The 16285-nt window shown below is 41.1% G+C and overlaps 1 protein-coding gene across 3 annotated transcripts in view; it reads right to left on the reverse strand.

Annotated features, from left to right (window-relative positions):
* Positions 1 to 292: 292 nt before the first annotated feature.
* The window catches only part of LOC148041748 (uncharacterized), a 69410-nt gene continuing 53417 nt past the window's right edge, over positions 293 to 16285 (reverse strand). The window contains exons 4-6 of one of the 3 annotated variants that reach the window (XM_087682034.1): positions 1460 to 1576; positions 1215 to 1367; positions 293 to 972 (exon numbers count right to left, since the gene is read on the reverse strand). In XM_087682034.1, the coding sequence (XP_087538160.1) occupies positions 925 to 972; positions 1215 to 1367; positions 1460 to 1576 (318 nt within the window). In that variant the 3' untranslated portion in view covers positions 293 to 924. Of the gene's footprint in view, positions 990 to 1210; positions 1368 to 1459; positions 1577 to 16285 lie in introns of all 3 variants that reach the window. The other 2 variants (XM_087682028.1, XM_087682019.1) reach the window with 2 other exon arrangements.

Raw genomic sequence — 16285 nt, forward strand, 5'->3', positions numbered from 1 at the left:
TAAACTCTCACATATACAATTGCATGACACTCCTTGTAATGCCTATTTTGTCATGTGTTCCCTAAGCTTAACGTAATGCTCTCTCTTTCCAATGTCTTGCTACTTTGCCTTCCATGATGTCACTTGTCACTGCTCAATGCTTGTGGTGATCCTCAAATTAATCATTGAATCCCAGCTTTAGCTATCAATCCTTTGCAGATAGAAAGATAATATACTACAGCAAGGGCGAGGAATGCTAACTATATTTGATCTATCATGCAAGAAGGACTAAGCTTAAATTTTCTTTCTTAATCTACTAAGAACCCACTCTATTCATCTTTTCTCATCGGTGTCCTCTTCCAATGTTATTACAACCTGTAGGTCTAAATTTATCTTAATTTGCTGGCCTGATCAAAGTATTTGGTTTGACACTCATGTTTGTGAGCTGCTTCCCTCAACAGGATTATATCAGCCAAATCTGGTCCACTGGAATTTCCATCAATGGCCCATAAAATCCACGCAGCAGTCCACCTTTCATTTCTTTCTAACTTTCCTCTATTCATCCCTTATAGGAAGTAAAAGTTATTCTTGATTGGCTGAAGCTCTGTTGCCATTAACATAGATTCTAGGTGATGCATGATTACAGTGACCCCAAAAAAGATGTAAGAAGCAAATGGAAGACCAGCCCTTACAATCAGATAACCATGAGCAAGAGCATCCAGTGGCCACGACTGAATCTCATTGTTATTAACATTCAGGTGGTGTGGGATGTAAATATGATGAACATAGTGTTCCTTGATGTTTGCTGAAAATCATTCAGAGCCACGAGTACCTCATGTCAGTTTGCTTCTCAAAGTCAAACAAGTCTTTGAAAGCTTTGGAAGGAGCTCCCCTGCCGGGCCACACAACATAACATCAGCAAGACTGCCAATGCTAGAGTTAGAATCACATATTATCACTGTGCCTCCATTGCTCTTGCATAGATCCACCACACTGTTTGCAGGAGAAACCTGTTATGATTAAATAAAAATAAATAATATGGGGTTAAGTGGATAGAAGAGAACAACATGCACAGACATTGATCACAAACACATTTGGGCACTCCCTTGTAGCAACCAACATAACAATTTAAGTCTAGCGACTCCACTTTGATCATGTTGAGCAGTTCATGGTATGTAAAGATAGGCAAAAAAAAAAGAGAAGAGGGAATATCTCAAGAGGAGATGCTTACGTACAGTGAGAGATGTTCCTATGATAAGTAACACCTTGGCTTTAGTTGCTGCAAGCATTGCATTCTCCATGATCGTTTGAGGTAGAGACTCTCCAAAGAGAACAGCATCCATCTTGATAAGACCATTACAGTAGGGGCACTTGGGATACCTCAGAGTCTGCAATTAACTGAGCTGTAGCATAAAACTTTCAAAAAGCCAAAGGCAAGGTTTTGAGACAATTGGCAAATTTGCATTTGTGCTATACAAACCTTGTCTAGCTTAAGCATTTGCATCAATGTACTGGTGTCAAACTTCTTTTTGCACATCATACAAGTTGAAGTCGAAGAGTTCCCATGAAGTTCATAGACAATCTTGCTACCTGCTTGCTACAAAGGAACAAATACGTCAACTCCCTCTCTCTCTCTCTATGTCAACTCCCCCCCCCCACCTCTGTGTGTGTGTGTGTGCACGGGAACCACGTGTGTGCATGTGAGTGCACGCATGCTTGCGAGTGTGTCCAAGCATACGTGTGCCACAAGTATCATATATCCTCATCCACTTTCCACCTTGGATCCAAAAGCATGCCAATGCTTTATGGCATATGGACAAACCATTGAAATGGTAGAGAATGTTTTCAAATTAAGATTGTTATTTTTGGTGTTGTTTACATCCCCAAGTAAGTCTATAATGATTTATTGTGCACTAAATCTGTGAATAAACCCTAAATTATGAAATAGGGCAGCAATACATGGTAATGAGATGAAGTAGATAGGATCGCATCTGATTCAGTGTCAAGATGGATCAAAGTCTTCACTTTCCACAGGGATGTGATTCGCAGGTTAAAAACACGACTGGAAAGAGGATTTAGAGACAATTCGTTTGATGATAAACATGACTATTGGTTTGATCACAGGTTATGCTGACATTGCAGATAATGACGTGACAATGTTGACATCTGCATGACAGCATGATCAGATCAGTAAGTTAAAATAATTAATTAATTGTTGTGGTTTAGCTTTTGCACTCTGAAAAGGTGTGTTTGGCATTTTTGTGACAGAAAAGCCATGAATTGAAAGCTGAGGGTAGAAATCATTAGTTATCTACCACCTCCATCTGTGAACACTACTAACACTACCAGCTCAGTGTGCGAACACATGTTAGCTGTATAAATTTAGGTTTAGGGTTTGGGGTCATCCATAAGCCTATAAAATAAGGCCCTACCTTTGTAATTATATATTTCACATCACTATTAATCCATCTAATAAATTTCTGTGTACCGGCAAGAGCTAGCTCTCTCTCTCTCTCTCTCTCTCTCTCTCTCTCTCTCTCTCTCTCTCTCTCTCTCTCTCTCTCTCCACGCCCCCCCCCCCCCCCCCCCCCCCGCCCAAAAAACAACCCCCCGCACACTTAACACCATGGGGTTCCATCCACTTAGATATTGCTCATCCTTCACAAGCTCCACCAAACCAACAGTAGTATCGGAGCATCAAGATTCATCAATGTTGCTGCACCATGTGTGCTTATATGCAGTCACATATTGCCAAATGCTGTCGCCAGCAGTAGGGCACCCTTTGGCAGCTGTTGCCTGCTGTCTAGCTGCTTCTCAAGGGATGGAAATGCCTCCAACTGCTGTTGCCTGTTGCAAACAGCCTTCCCCCACAGCTCCCAGACTTCAGAATGGTTTCCCTCTCTCCTCGCAGCCTCCAATCAGTCTTCTCTCACTTGCATAAGCAAGTTTTGCCAAGTGGCAGCCTTCCAAATCCATTTTCCAGCATTTCCTGCATTATTAAATTAATTTTCAGAAGATTACTTCTGATAATTAATTAAATAATTATTTATGGCTCAAAAAATAATCTGACTAGCCAACAATTAAATTGGCTAGGCCAATTTATCACCCAAGTAATCTTGAGCACTCATTAGCTTCGGAAATGTTCTAGGCCGAATTCAAACACGAAGTACCACCTAGTATTTGTCAAGTATAACTTATTACAACTTTTGCCTTTGGCACCAACTAATATCTCGAGGTCCTAGGTCACACATTGTGAAATAACTAACCTACACCTCACTATTACGCTTATAGTGTTTCTCCTAAGTTAAGGTGTGAACACTCTCATATCCACAAGCACTTTTTACCTTCTAGCTGGAGAAGGGTTTTTTGCTCATGTGAACACTTATCAATAGGTTGGTCCTTAGTCCTTACTTTCTTATCATTCTCACATATTGGATCTGATATTCCAACACTCGACTTCTCTCTTGTTGTTCACTCATTCACTATTGAGTAAGTGAGAGTGTGTGTGTGTGTGTGCGCGCGCGCGTGCGTGCACACAGCTGAACCCTAACCTAATAGTGATATCAAAGCATATCTCTTCTCAACCCTCGCCGTCACCACTGCCGCCATTGAGCCTCGCACTCAACTACCCTTTCCTATATTGGCTATTGTTCCAGCTCAGAGCATTAAAGTAGTGACACTAGGGTCTAGAGTAAATAAACCTAACTCTAGTTAGTTGGTGGAAGGCTGGTTAGGTCAACCCTTGAGCTGAACACGGTCTATACATTCACTCTATCTTTTAGTTCAGCAAGTACACTACTCTCCTGTTGCTTCAACTCACAATCACTCTCTCTCATTTCTCTCTTGAATCAAAGCAACTTCTGTGCGCGGGTTCTATTCACCCACCATCAACCAATGCTGCTCCGCCCAAGGTCCTACTGCCACCAACTTCCATTCGCCCAAGGTCCTACTGCCACCCACCATCAACCAATGCTGCTCCCCCAACATCCTACTACCACCAGCTTCCATTCGCGTGAGGAAGAGGAGAAGCTGCTGAAGACTGAGCAACTTCCTATTAACTCTACCCGGCCTATCAATTGCTCCAGTTGTTGTGCCACCACTGCCGAGGACATTGTCCAATCCGCCCCTTGCAAGCGCCGCTAGCCATCAGATAACTGCCACCTACTCCAGCTCCTTGTGGTCGCCATGCCAACTGTCCACCTGGCAATGCCGCCTGCCCTACTACACTTGCTGTCCACTTGCACGACACCTGCCAAGCGTAGCGCCACAGCCATCTGCTATGCCTCCTACTACTTGTGCCCATGCACCCACCATCCTGTCCTGTGTGCCTCCTGCAAGAAACAAGTGCCACCTCCCACAACTCCTTGCTACCTGATCTATGCCTGTGCTCCTGCTACCCAAATGACCTCCTACCTGCACCACCAGTGCAGCCACTTGCATCCCCCCAATCGCCCAGTTGCTGTACAATGCTGCTAGTCTGTATCGAACTCTATTGGTGCAATCCGAAGTCTTTTTTGGCTGAATCGGCATCCTATGTGCAGTTCAACATTGAAAACAATGACATTGCACAATCTACTCCAAATTCCTGCAAGAAATTTGGGGTTTTTTGGTCTATTGGCTCCAACATGCATCATGAGGCAGATTACAGCTGCTGGTTACTATCGAGACGCATCCCAAGGCAACATTTTGACAAAATTTCAGATTGTAAGGAATAAATTTCTTCTCAAATTTTTTGAGAACATATTTGGGGCTTTTGCTTGACACACATTCCAAGGCAGACAACAAGTGTTATAGCAGCATTATCTTGCTGCATCTGTCAGATTTGGCATTGAATTTTGAGGATTTTCAATAAAAATTGGAAAGATTTAGCATTCAATTGCTGTAAATTGTCTTTTTAGGCACATATTTCGAGGCGAGTGCAGTACAGCAGTATATTGCTGAAAATTGTAGGCTGAGTGCTGATTTGTGCAACATTGGGCACATTTGTCAAGAATTGTGACAATTTGACAGTTTGGTGCTTGCATTCTAATCCTGTGTGGGGATTTATGGTACTTAGTAGAGTACATTCTATACTTCAGCATGAAGTATTTGGTTGCTGACTTTTGTGCATCACTAGCAACATGGCACATCAACGGCATAGTGACAAAAGCAGCATCCTTGGTGTCCTCGCTTGGGAGGACAAGCTCGATAACACCAACTACCCTCTCTGGAGTTTTATGGTGCGTAATTTTCTTGGGGTGAAGGATTTGTGGAACTATGTCAATGGTGATCTACAACAATCAAAAGGTCTCGCACCTCAAACACCTCTGCATAATGCTAGAGGACAGGTTACTACAGCTACTCTTGCTGCAGCCCATCCTCCTCCTACAGAGGATCAACGGAGGTGGGACTAGAAGGATGCACAAACCCTTTCTTTGATTGCCTTGTCAGTATAAAGAGATAATATTCCATATATTCAATGTTGTAAGACCTCAAAAGCAACTTGGGAGAAGTGCAAGAACATGTGTTTGCAGCACATAATGAAACCATGATATCTTATCCACCCAAAGAGCTGCTAATATAAATATGGATGAGGGTGACAATATGACTTATCACCTCACATACATGCAAGATTTGCGTGAGCAGCTGCTTAATGTTGATGAGGTCATTCAAAATGTAGAAATGGTGCATTGATAAAGAGAAGCATCAAATGGATCTTCTACATCCTCAAGTGTAAACTTGTGGCCTATCTCAACTAGAGTAGAGATAGGCTTGCAGTCTTGCATTTGAAAATGCTTAAGGAGCTGCCCAATGTACTTAGACTATCGCAAAATTATACCCCCCTCAACTATAGTAAATTGTATGCCAAGATAATAGTGCAAGTGGCCCAGATCTATCACATCAAAAGCATGCTGCAATTCAGCTTTTAAGGCTGAAATCTATGTCTCATGAGATCCAATCAAGAGCATATTATCCACACAAAGAATGAGAAGCAAGAGGTTATCCCCATCTTTGCAAACATAAAGCATGCTTTCAATGTGTGAATTACTGAAGCCAAGAGCAATCAAATATACATGTATGTAATAGCCATCTAGGGACTATTTTAGCTTCCCGAATATTTTACCGTTGTAAACCCTCGATAGGTTGCTAAAATTAACCAAAATCAAGTGCATTTTGCTTAAACAATGGCAACAAATTGTCACACATCTTCGTAGGCCCACATTGGGCTGATTTTTGCAATCCATGAAGGGCTGACCAGCATGTTAATACCACATCTCTACTAACAAAAATCTTGTTTCTAGAGGATTGGTACAAGCGAGACCCTTTACTTTTTGCATTATAACTAATAAAAATGCATTTGACAACCGTGTCTCGCAATTTATGTCTTCGTACCTATGGCACCAAAGACATGAATATGTGACACCACTTGTTTCCAACCATTCCAAACCTCATAAGGTGTACATTCATCCAATGCTTTAGTTGGACTACGATTCAGCACATACATTGCACACATAATAGTATCAAGCCAAAACTTTGGGGGTAGCTTATTGTGTGAAAGCATACAACGTGCCATTTCCATTAAAGTGTAATTTTTTCTTTCAGGCCCCGTTGTAATGAAAGCAATCAGCCATGGAATGAAATCTAACTGAAATTGAAAAATTAAGTAAGCTACAACAAAGAATTAACAAATCTATTGCACCAAGACATCCTCATCATGTATTAATGGTTGGGGTTTCAAGAATACATGACGGCCATGGCTGAGTGCTTCAAAGCTAAGAAGAAGCTAACTCCAAGAAAATGGTAAAGCCAAGATTATTGAATGATCAAAAGATGTCTTGCCTTTGGCCTCTAATCCCTTTTATTCTAACCCTCTTCCAAACTTAAGGGCTGTTCACACATGTACACATAGGCTAGGGCTAAATTTACAAAGGCTGGAATTAATCCAATGTGCAAATATTAATGTTGTATTTTTCCTTCATGACAAACCATCCCGTCCTGAAGATGGTTTTGTCCTCAAAACCAAGAAGTAATGGCCTAAATCCAAGTCGAGGATGATAGTAATCATGCCCATTCATCTTCCAAATGATAAGAAAGCACTGTCCCTGAAAAGAAGACCTTTTGCATGCCAAACTGTGAGAAAACTGGCTGCTGTCCAAACAGGGCTGATTCACTAAAACTGCCATAACTTTTGATATATTGGTCCAAATAAGGCGTATGAGGTGTGGAAACGAAGTATACACTCCCAAGCATCACCCCATAACATCAGAATCAAAATTTGATGAAGTCAGGACAGTTTTATTGTCTGCAGAAATTTCATACAACAAGCTGTCTCTGCACAGTCACTGCATACTGCATCATATATCATCCTGTAATAACCAAGGAAAGTTACTGACATAAGTGGATGGTTGCAAAGAAGACTCTTCAATGGGCAAATTCTTCCACTTAATGAGATACTCAATGAGAGTACGATTTCTGAGAACTTTCTCTCTCTTTCCAATAATGCTTTCAGGTTCATATATGATCAGTCCTGCCTCATCCAATGGTGGTAACTCTTCCAATACTTGTACATCGGGCCCAACATACTTCTTCAGCTGTGAAATATGGAATACATCATGTATTCTAGTGGAGGATGGTAGCTGAAGTTTATAAGCAAGCTCTCCAATTTTGTCCAAAATCAAATATGGCCCATAAAACCTATGAGCAAGCTTGTTATTCCCACCCTTTAATGAAGCATAATGCGTCTTGGGCACTTTGAAAAATACCCAATCTCCAACCTTGAAGTCTAAATGTCTTCTTTTCTCATCAGCATAGACCTTCATTACGTCTTGTGCTTTCCTTATGCTGTCCTTGCATTGCCTCATGAGCAACTCCATTCTTTCCAACTCTTCCTTTGCTTGTGGGTTGATGTCTTCATGGAATAAAACTGATGGAAGTTGGACTTTATACCCATAAAGAGCTTCAAACGGAGACATCCCAATGCTCATGTGATGCGTGTTATTATAGCAAAATTCAGCAAGGTGGATCCAACGATCCCATGAAGCTTGTGTGTCATGACAATAATGCCTAAGGTACACTTCCACCCAATGATTAACTCTCTCCGTTTGCCCATCAGTCTGAGGGTGATAGGCCGTGCTAAGAGTGAGGAAAGTACCCATAGAGGATAATAGACTTTTCCAGAAGTTGCCCATAAACTTCGAATCACGGTCTGATACTATTCTCATAGGCATACCATGTAGTTCAAACACACCTTCCATAAATTGCTCGGCGACTTGCCTTGCTGAATATTGGACTTTAGTTGGGATAAAGTGGGCTGATTTGGTCAATCTATCAACTACCACATAGATACTATTCCATCCATGACTGGTAGTAGGCAATCCCGTTATGAAATCCATGGAAATATCTGTCCATTTGCCCGTAGGTATGGGTAAAGGCTGAAGTAAGCCAGCTGGTAATAGAGTGGAATCCTTATTTTGCTGACACTCCAAGCACTGAGATATATACTCTTTAACATCTTTCCATAGACCTTTCCAATAGAAGCTTTGATGAACTCTATTAAACGTCTTGAAAAGGCCCAAGTGACCAGCCATTGGTGATGAATGCATCTCTTGAAGCACTTTCAGCTTGAATTTACTGCTGGGAATCAAGTACACTTTACCCTTAAACCATAAGAGGCCATTATGCACTTTAAAATTAGGAAATTCAGCATCACACCCTTGCTGTAATTTCCGTAAAATATGGGCAACATGCTCATCAAGCACATATTCCTCTTGAATGTCTTCAATCCAATCCTTATAGATGATAGACACAGTAGATAGACTGCATGCCCACATTCTTGATAACGCATCAGCCACCACATTATCCTTGCCAGCCATGTATGATATTTCAAAATCATATGATTGTAAAGTGGCCAACCATCTCTTTTGCTTGGGAGAAAGATTGGGCTGCGAGAGAAAATATCTCAAGACCCTATGATCGCTTTTGACTTTGAAGTGTGTCCCATAGAGGTAGTGGTGCCATTTCTTGATTGCATGTAAAATAGCAAGCATCTCCTGCTCATAAACATGCATCTCTCTCTCTTTGTCATCAAATTTTCTGCTCTCAAATGCAATGACACCATGCTCCTGTACCAAAACTGCTCCCAAACCTCTACCACTGGCATCTGCATAAATGGTAAAAGTCTTGGAGAAGTCAGGGCAAACTAGTATGGGTGCTGAAACAAGCAATTCTTTCAGCTCATTAAAGCTCTTGTCAGCGATCTCATCCCAAAAGAAAGCCTTCTTTTTCAGCCGATCGGTAAGAGGAGCTGCAACATGAGTATAGTTCTTCATAAACCGTCGGTAAAAGGATGACAAACCAAGGAAACCTCTTAATGAAGTGGCATTGGTTGGTGTAGGCCATTCTTTGACGCACTGGACCTTCTTAGGATCCACTTTGATTCCATCTTCTCCCACTATATGACCCAAGTACTCCACTTCCTTTGTCATAAAAGAGCATTTAGTGGCCTTGGCAAACAGTTTGTGTATCCTCAATATGTCAAAGACCTCTTTTACATGCTGCAAATGGTCTTCTTTATTCTTGCTATAGATCAAAATGTCATCAAAGAATACCAAAACTGTTTTAAAGAGCAATGGCTGAAGTATCTTATTCATGAGAGACTGGAATGTGGCTGGAGCATTTGATAACCCAAAAGGCATAACCATAAACTAATAAAGACCCCTCTCCGTCCTGAAGGCTGTTTTGAATTCATCCCCTTCCTTCATGCGTATTTGATGATATCCTGATCTCAAGTCAATTTTGGAGAACACCTTGGCATCCTTCAATTCATCTAAGAGATCATCTATTCTAGGTATTGGATACCTATTCTTGATAGTGACCTTGTTGAGATCGCGGTAATCAATGCACATTCGAAAGGAGCCATCTTTCTTCTTCACAAGAAGAACTGGAGAAGCAAAAGGTGATTGGCTTGCCTTAATGAGACCCATTTCCAAAAGCTCTTTGACTTGGCGTTCTACCTCTTCTCTTTCCACTTTGGAGAGGCGATATGGTGGTTTGTTGATGGGCTTTGTATTGGGCAGCAAGTCAATGGGATGATCTACTTCTCTTTTGGGAGGAAGAGAGGTAGGTGGCTGAAAAATATCATCATATTCTTTCAGCAAATTACAAAGATATGGGTCCATATTGTTGGTAGGAGAAGAGGGTTGATCCTCTTCAATCTTGGAAAGAAGAATGGTGAACATACATGCCTTTGCATTTATCTCTTTCTTAACTTTCTTGGGGCTGATCATCTCCATTCTTTTCTTTTCAGCTCCATGTAGCGTTACTTGTTGTCCACACCATTTAAACTCCATTTCCATGTTGTTGAGATCCATGGTAAATCTGCCCAAAGATTTCAGCCAGTTGCAGCCAAGTATTATAACAATGGGACCCATTTCTAATGCAATTAGGCTCACTGATGTAGTGCACAATGGGGAAAAGGTGAGAGGTAGGTACATTTGGACAGCATTGATTGCTCATCTCAAAATTTCCATTTGCCACTTGGATTTTGAGTGATGTAGGCATTTCATGCGTATTCAATTTCAGCCCATTGAGTGACTTAGCATTAATGAAGCTATGTGTACTTCCCGTATCTATGAGTATATGAGCGGTCCTTCCCTTGATTTGACCTTTAAGGCGTAGGGTATTATCCCCTCTTGAACCACTCCATGCATCACTTGATATGGCACATAGCGATGGATGTAAATCAGTCCATGAATCATCCAAATAATGACCACCCGGGTCGAAAGGAAACCCATCCATCGGATCATAGAACTCATCATGGCCATTCTCTTCATTTTCATGTGCCTCTTCTTGAGTTGTTGTGACATCAAGCTGAGCCAAGCTTCCTTCAACAGATTCAACATCGGAATCATCCTCGATGATCATGCTAATCTTCATATTTTTGGCCTTGCATTTGGACTTTTGATGGCTTCCCAATATGCTGAAAATCAGTTTTAGCATGCCCATAATGGCCTGATGTCCTTGGAACTGCGTAGGCTGAAAAGAATGTCCTATTTTTGGCTGAAAACCCTTGTATTTCTGCCCATAACGTTCAACCAATTGAATGGCAGCTTGTAGGGATGTAGGATTCATGGCTCCAACTTCAGAAGAAAGAATAGGTTCCAAACCAAATATGTATTTATTCAACTTAGCACTATCGGAAACCCCATGAACATACATCAAGAGGTTCAAAAACTGATTTGAGTACTCTCTAACCGAGAGACCACGTTGCTCAAGTGTATACCACTTTTTCTCTAACCGCTCTTTTTCAATAGGAGAAACAAAGACTTCAATCATAGCATTTTTCAATGCATCCCAAGACAAGAAGTCATGTCCCATCCTCGCCATATATCTCCACCAAGTGTGAGCATAGCCTTCTAGATGAAGAGCTGCAAATTTTACTTTGGCATTCTCGGGCCTTGGGTAAAGGGAAAAATACATCTCTAACTTGTCAAACCACTCCTCCAACTCCGTGGGTGAAGGGTTCTCTCCCTTGAAGTTTGAGATAATTATTTTCTCCTTGTACTCTCTCTCGTATTGAGGAGGTTGTCCATTAGGGTGCTGCTGTCCACTATGGTGTTGTGGCCCAAAAGAATTGCCAAAAGGTCCTTGCCTAGGATATTCATTATTTCCATGCCCTTGCGCATAAGGAGTTTGCTGTCCATAATGCATACCATGACTTTGTGGCTGGAAACAATGTCCTTGAGGCTGAAAGTATGTGTTGCTCACATTGGGAGGTTGTCCATGCATAGGTGAGTTGAAAGGTGGTTGCTGCCCATTATTTTGCTGATTCCAACCATGATTTAACATGGGACTTGGCCTATTGGGCTGCACTTGAGTAGAGAAATTATGTTGTGGCTGTCCAAAAGCATTTGGGGCTGAATTCACATGTCCATGTGGCTGCCCATAAGAGTTTGGGGCTGAATTAACATGCCCTTGCTCATAGCCACCAACATTTGCTTGAGGGTAAAATTGCTTGTAGAAAGAGTTGCACCCATGGATGTCTTCATCATGCTTTGAGTTTGTTTGTACTCTTTCTTGAAGATCCTGCCCATGTGGTTGAAAGTGACCCTTTTGTTGATGGAATTGTGGCTGAAGTGAAGTGGGTTGAACAAATTCCTTAGCTTTAGATGACTCTCCAACTTCAAATTGACCTACCACCTTAGGAGTAAGTGGTTTAGGTGGTTCTTCAGCCCTATGAGGATGTGGGATATTAAGACCAGCTGTAGGCAACATTTTCTCACCAAAAAGTGCTACAAGCTTGTCAAAACCCAACCTCATACCCTCGAAACCTGATTTCATATCCTTTATGTCATTTGACAATTGTTGAAAACTGTTTGAATTCATTGAGATATGAGACGTCTCTATGGGTTGATTGGTAGGGGAGTGGGTGGAACTTGCATCGACCTCATCGTTCTCATAATGCATTCGGTAAATGGCATCTTGAGAAGTGTCATGTTCACCCCTTTCCTGTTGATGTTCATCCCTTTCATGTTGATATTCCTTCAATTCTTCATTGATAGTATCCAAAACAGGGTCTCTCTTCTTATTCCTAGCCATGGGTTGATTTCTGTCCTGAATTTCCTGCAGTAGAAAAACTTGATTATCTTTACTTCTAGAGCTCCAAATTACGAGGTCTCTGGCTCTGTTCAAAGCTTGAAAAGCCCTCTATCCAACGATCTATCAAGTGCAGAAAATGGATGAGTACAGAAATTTCTGTAAGGGATTTTCTGTTGCTGTCTGAAAATTCCTGCAGGCAATGAATACCCTGTTCTAGTCAATTAATGGCTTGTACCATCAATACCAAGCATGTACCAACTTCATAACCCTGTAGGAGAGTCTCATACGTCTGCCCATACTGAAAATGACCTTTGTAACCAGTAAAATGGCTGTCTAACTCAATGTAGACTGCAATCTTTAATGAGGGTATGTATACATACTCTGTTCCAAACTTTAATGCTGAACCATAGTGTCTTTACCATAGGATGCATACATTTTACTGTAGCCATATGTCTTCATACATTTGCCATACCATACATTTGCCAATATCTCAAGAACTCACTCCCCATAACTCATGCTGTAGGCTGATTTCAAGTGCCTTTGAGATTTGTACCTGCACCTAAACTTGAAAATACGTGGGATCCGAGACCCGAGGGGTTTGCAAAGTTCCCTCTCGGGCCGGGTTGCGCTCCCCTTCAGGGTCCTCGTCGGTAGGGGAGGGTCACCTCTCTTTTGTCCTACCGACTCGCCCGGCATCCACTTTTCCTCGTGGGCAAGTACATGGCAAGTGAATTCTAGCTCTAAAAATCAGTATGATATGCATGGAATAGGAAGGAAATACAATTGCCTTTCATTTGCCCTTTTCATGATATGCAAGATTGGAATTGAAAAGGCTGAAATGTAAATGAGAAATGGAGAGGTATTTACCTCAGCAGTGACTCACTGCTTACAAAGCTTTTCTCACTTACCAATTGGGTAATGATTTTCTTATGATCAAGAGGCAAAATAGGCAATCAATTTCATGTCAGGGTTAGGCAATAAAGATTGAGTAATGAAGCTCAAGAAATTACTGATTTCAGTGAATGAAAGTAGATGGGTAATGCTCATTCATTATGGAAGAGTTTGAGACATTTAGAGATGGCCATTTCAGTAAATTGAAAAGGTTTAGCAAAGACAATGACTGACATAACCTATAGGCTTCATGTAATGCATTAAGCTATGAATGAAAGCTTCATTAATCCTCTTATTTCTCTTCAGCAATTGGAAATGAGATCAATAATTGGATGGAAAGAGAAATTAAGAGTGATTAGAGTACCTCATTTAATTGATTGGAGAAGAGCATTGTTGATGGAATGACCTTCAATCCATAATGCTTGACATAGGTGAGCTGAGCTTGATAATCCATCTAAAATCAGTCCAAGAGATCTTCAATATTCAAGGATAATCCCTTCCTTGATAAGCTTCAGCTTCATTAATCCCATGAAAGCTCCATGACTCCATGAATGCTCCAAATGAGGGTTGATGAAGACCAATTACCTTCTCTACTTGAAGTAGGTTGCAATAGGTAATAGAGAGGGCTTCAATGTGTCCAAGAGATCCCGAAATTTGAGAGGGAATGCCAAAATTTAATGGCATAAAAGATTCATGCTGTCCATTGAACACCTAGACCTCCATTGGCTTCAATCTCCTTCAATGTCGGTCCAATGTTGATGGATTCTTGAGGGGAAATGGTTGAGGAAGCTTCAGAGATGCTTTGCCCACAAAAGCCCCATGAATTGCTTTAAAAATTTCAGGAATCTTTAATGCTGTCCCAAACTGTTATACATAGAGTTTGCAATCTCCATATCCAAGCTCCATCAAAGCTTCAAGCTTCAAGATCAATCAATGTTGGTACTAGGATGTGTGTAGAAGCCTCAGGGAGTATAATAGAGCAAAAACCCTTTGATCTTGATGAAGAAATTTGAGAAATTTGAGTGCTGTCCAAAACTGTCATAAAACTCCATACCTAGGGTTTGAGAAAGCTCCCATCTTCCAAAAGGAGTGAAAGATCAAGTAGAAGATGATGTATACTCATAGTTGCACTCCATTTGATCATCCCAAGAAAGAGTACAAGCTCTGGTTGCCTCACGTTTGCTGATCACGAAGGGGGGGGGGGGGGGCTGTAAAAATAGCGCAAACTGCTGCTGTACATCCTCTTACATCACGTGATGAAAACGTGGTGGATATGAGGCATGTAGGTACTCCATAGGTAGCTTAAGACCCATACTACACTCTTACATAAGCCATTTGAGCATTAGAGGTCGCGGGAAGAAGATCTGAGAAGAAATGTCCATGGCAGTTTGTATGGCAGCTTGAAGGAATGAGGAAAGAGAAGAAGAAACCCTTCCTTCTCAAAAGTAACCACAGTCAAAATGTCCTGTAACCATTAGTTTGTCCACTTACCCCCAGTTTTTGGCTCAAATCTTGATCACGTCCTGCTATTTTGGCTAGAGCCCTCCATTTCTTCCATTATTAATGCCAAGAATCACCATCTTCATCCCTGTTTGTAGCAGACTTTCACATGTAACTCCGGTTTGAATCCTTCATGTCCTGTCAAGTCCTGTCACTCAAATTTCTAACTATGGTTTGCTCTCTCTAGCCTAGGAAACTGAATCTAGTACTTGAAAATGACTTCTGCAAGGATCTAAGCTATGGCTCTGATACCAATGTAATGAAAGCAATCAGCCATGGAATGAAATCTAACTAAAATTGAAAAATTAACTAAGCTACAACAAAGAATTAACAAATCTATTGCACCAAGACATCCTCATCATGTATTAATGGTTGGGGTTTCAAGAATACATGACGGCCATGGCTGAGTGCTTCAAAGCTAAGAAGAAGCTAACTCCAAGAAAATGGTAAAGCCAAGATTATTGAATGATCAAAAGATGTCTTGCCTTTGGCCTCTAATCCCTTTTATTCTAACCCTCTTCCAAACTTAAGGGCTGTTCACACATGTACACATAGGCTAGGGCTAAATTTACAAAGGCTGGAATTAATCCAAGGTGCAAATATTAATGTTGTATTTTTGTTCATGACACCCGTTTTGTTGAGGTGTGAAAGTTGTATAACATTGATGTGTAATGCCCCTTTCAACCAAAAAGAAGTTAAAACTCTCGTGATATGTATTCCTATCCTCCATCGGTACAAAGTGTAATCAGCTTGTATTCACTGCCATTTTCAGCCAAGTCTAAGAAGATTCTAAATCATGCAAGCACATCTGATTTGTGCCTCAAAGCATATGCCCAACAATGATGGGTCATGTCATCAGTGGAGGTGCCAAAGTACAAGTATCCTTCAATGGATTTGACACACATGGATCCACAAACATCACTAGGCACAAGCTGTAATTTCTGATCAACATGCATAGATCCATCTTTGGAAAACGAAGCACGATGCATTATGCTAAGTACACAACTCTCACATACATTATGAGTAGGTGCTTTCGAAGAAGGGAGATCAAGCACCATATTTTTGCTTCTTAGACAAAGTAAACTACCATAATTATGATAATCAAAGAGCATGCCATAACTCAATGTCATCCATAATGGTGGCATCAACTTGCAATGCATCCTCTAATGCTCTCCTCTCATATAAATCAAGCTAATAGAGGCCATTGTACAATGTACCAATGATAATGAGGGCATCCCCATCACTACAATCATAGACTACACATCAATCTATGTAGAATTTAACCACAAAACCAGCATATGCAATGGCTGAAACTAAAAGCAAATTTTCATTGATGCCA

Source organism: Lygodium microphyllum, chromosome 1 (genome assembly GCF_053477565.2).
Source record: "Lygodium microphyllum isolate KBCC chromosome 1, Lygodium_microphyllum_v1.1.10, whole genome shotgun sequence".
Classification (NCBI taxonomy): domain Eukaryota; kingdom Viridiplantae; phylum Streptophyta; class Polypodiopsida; order Schizaeales; family Lygodiaceae; genus Lygodium; species Lygodium microphyllum.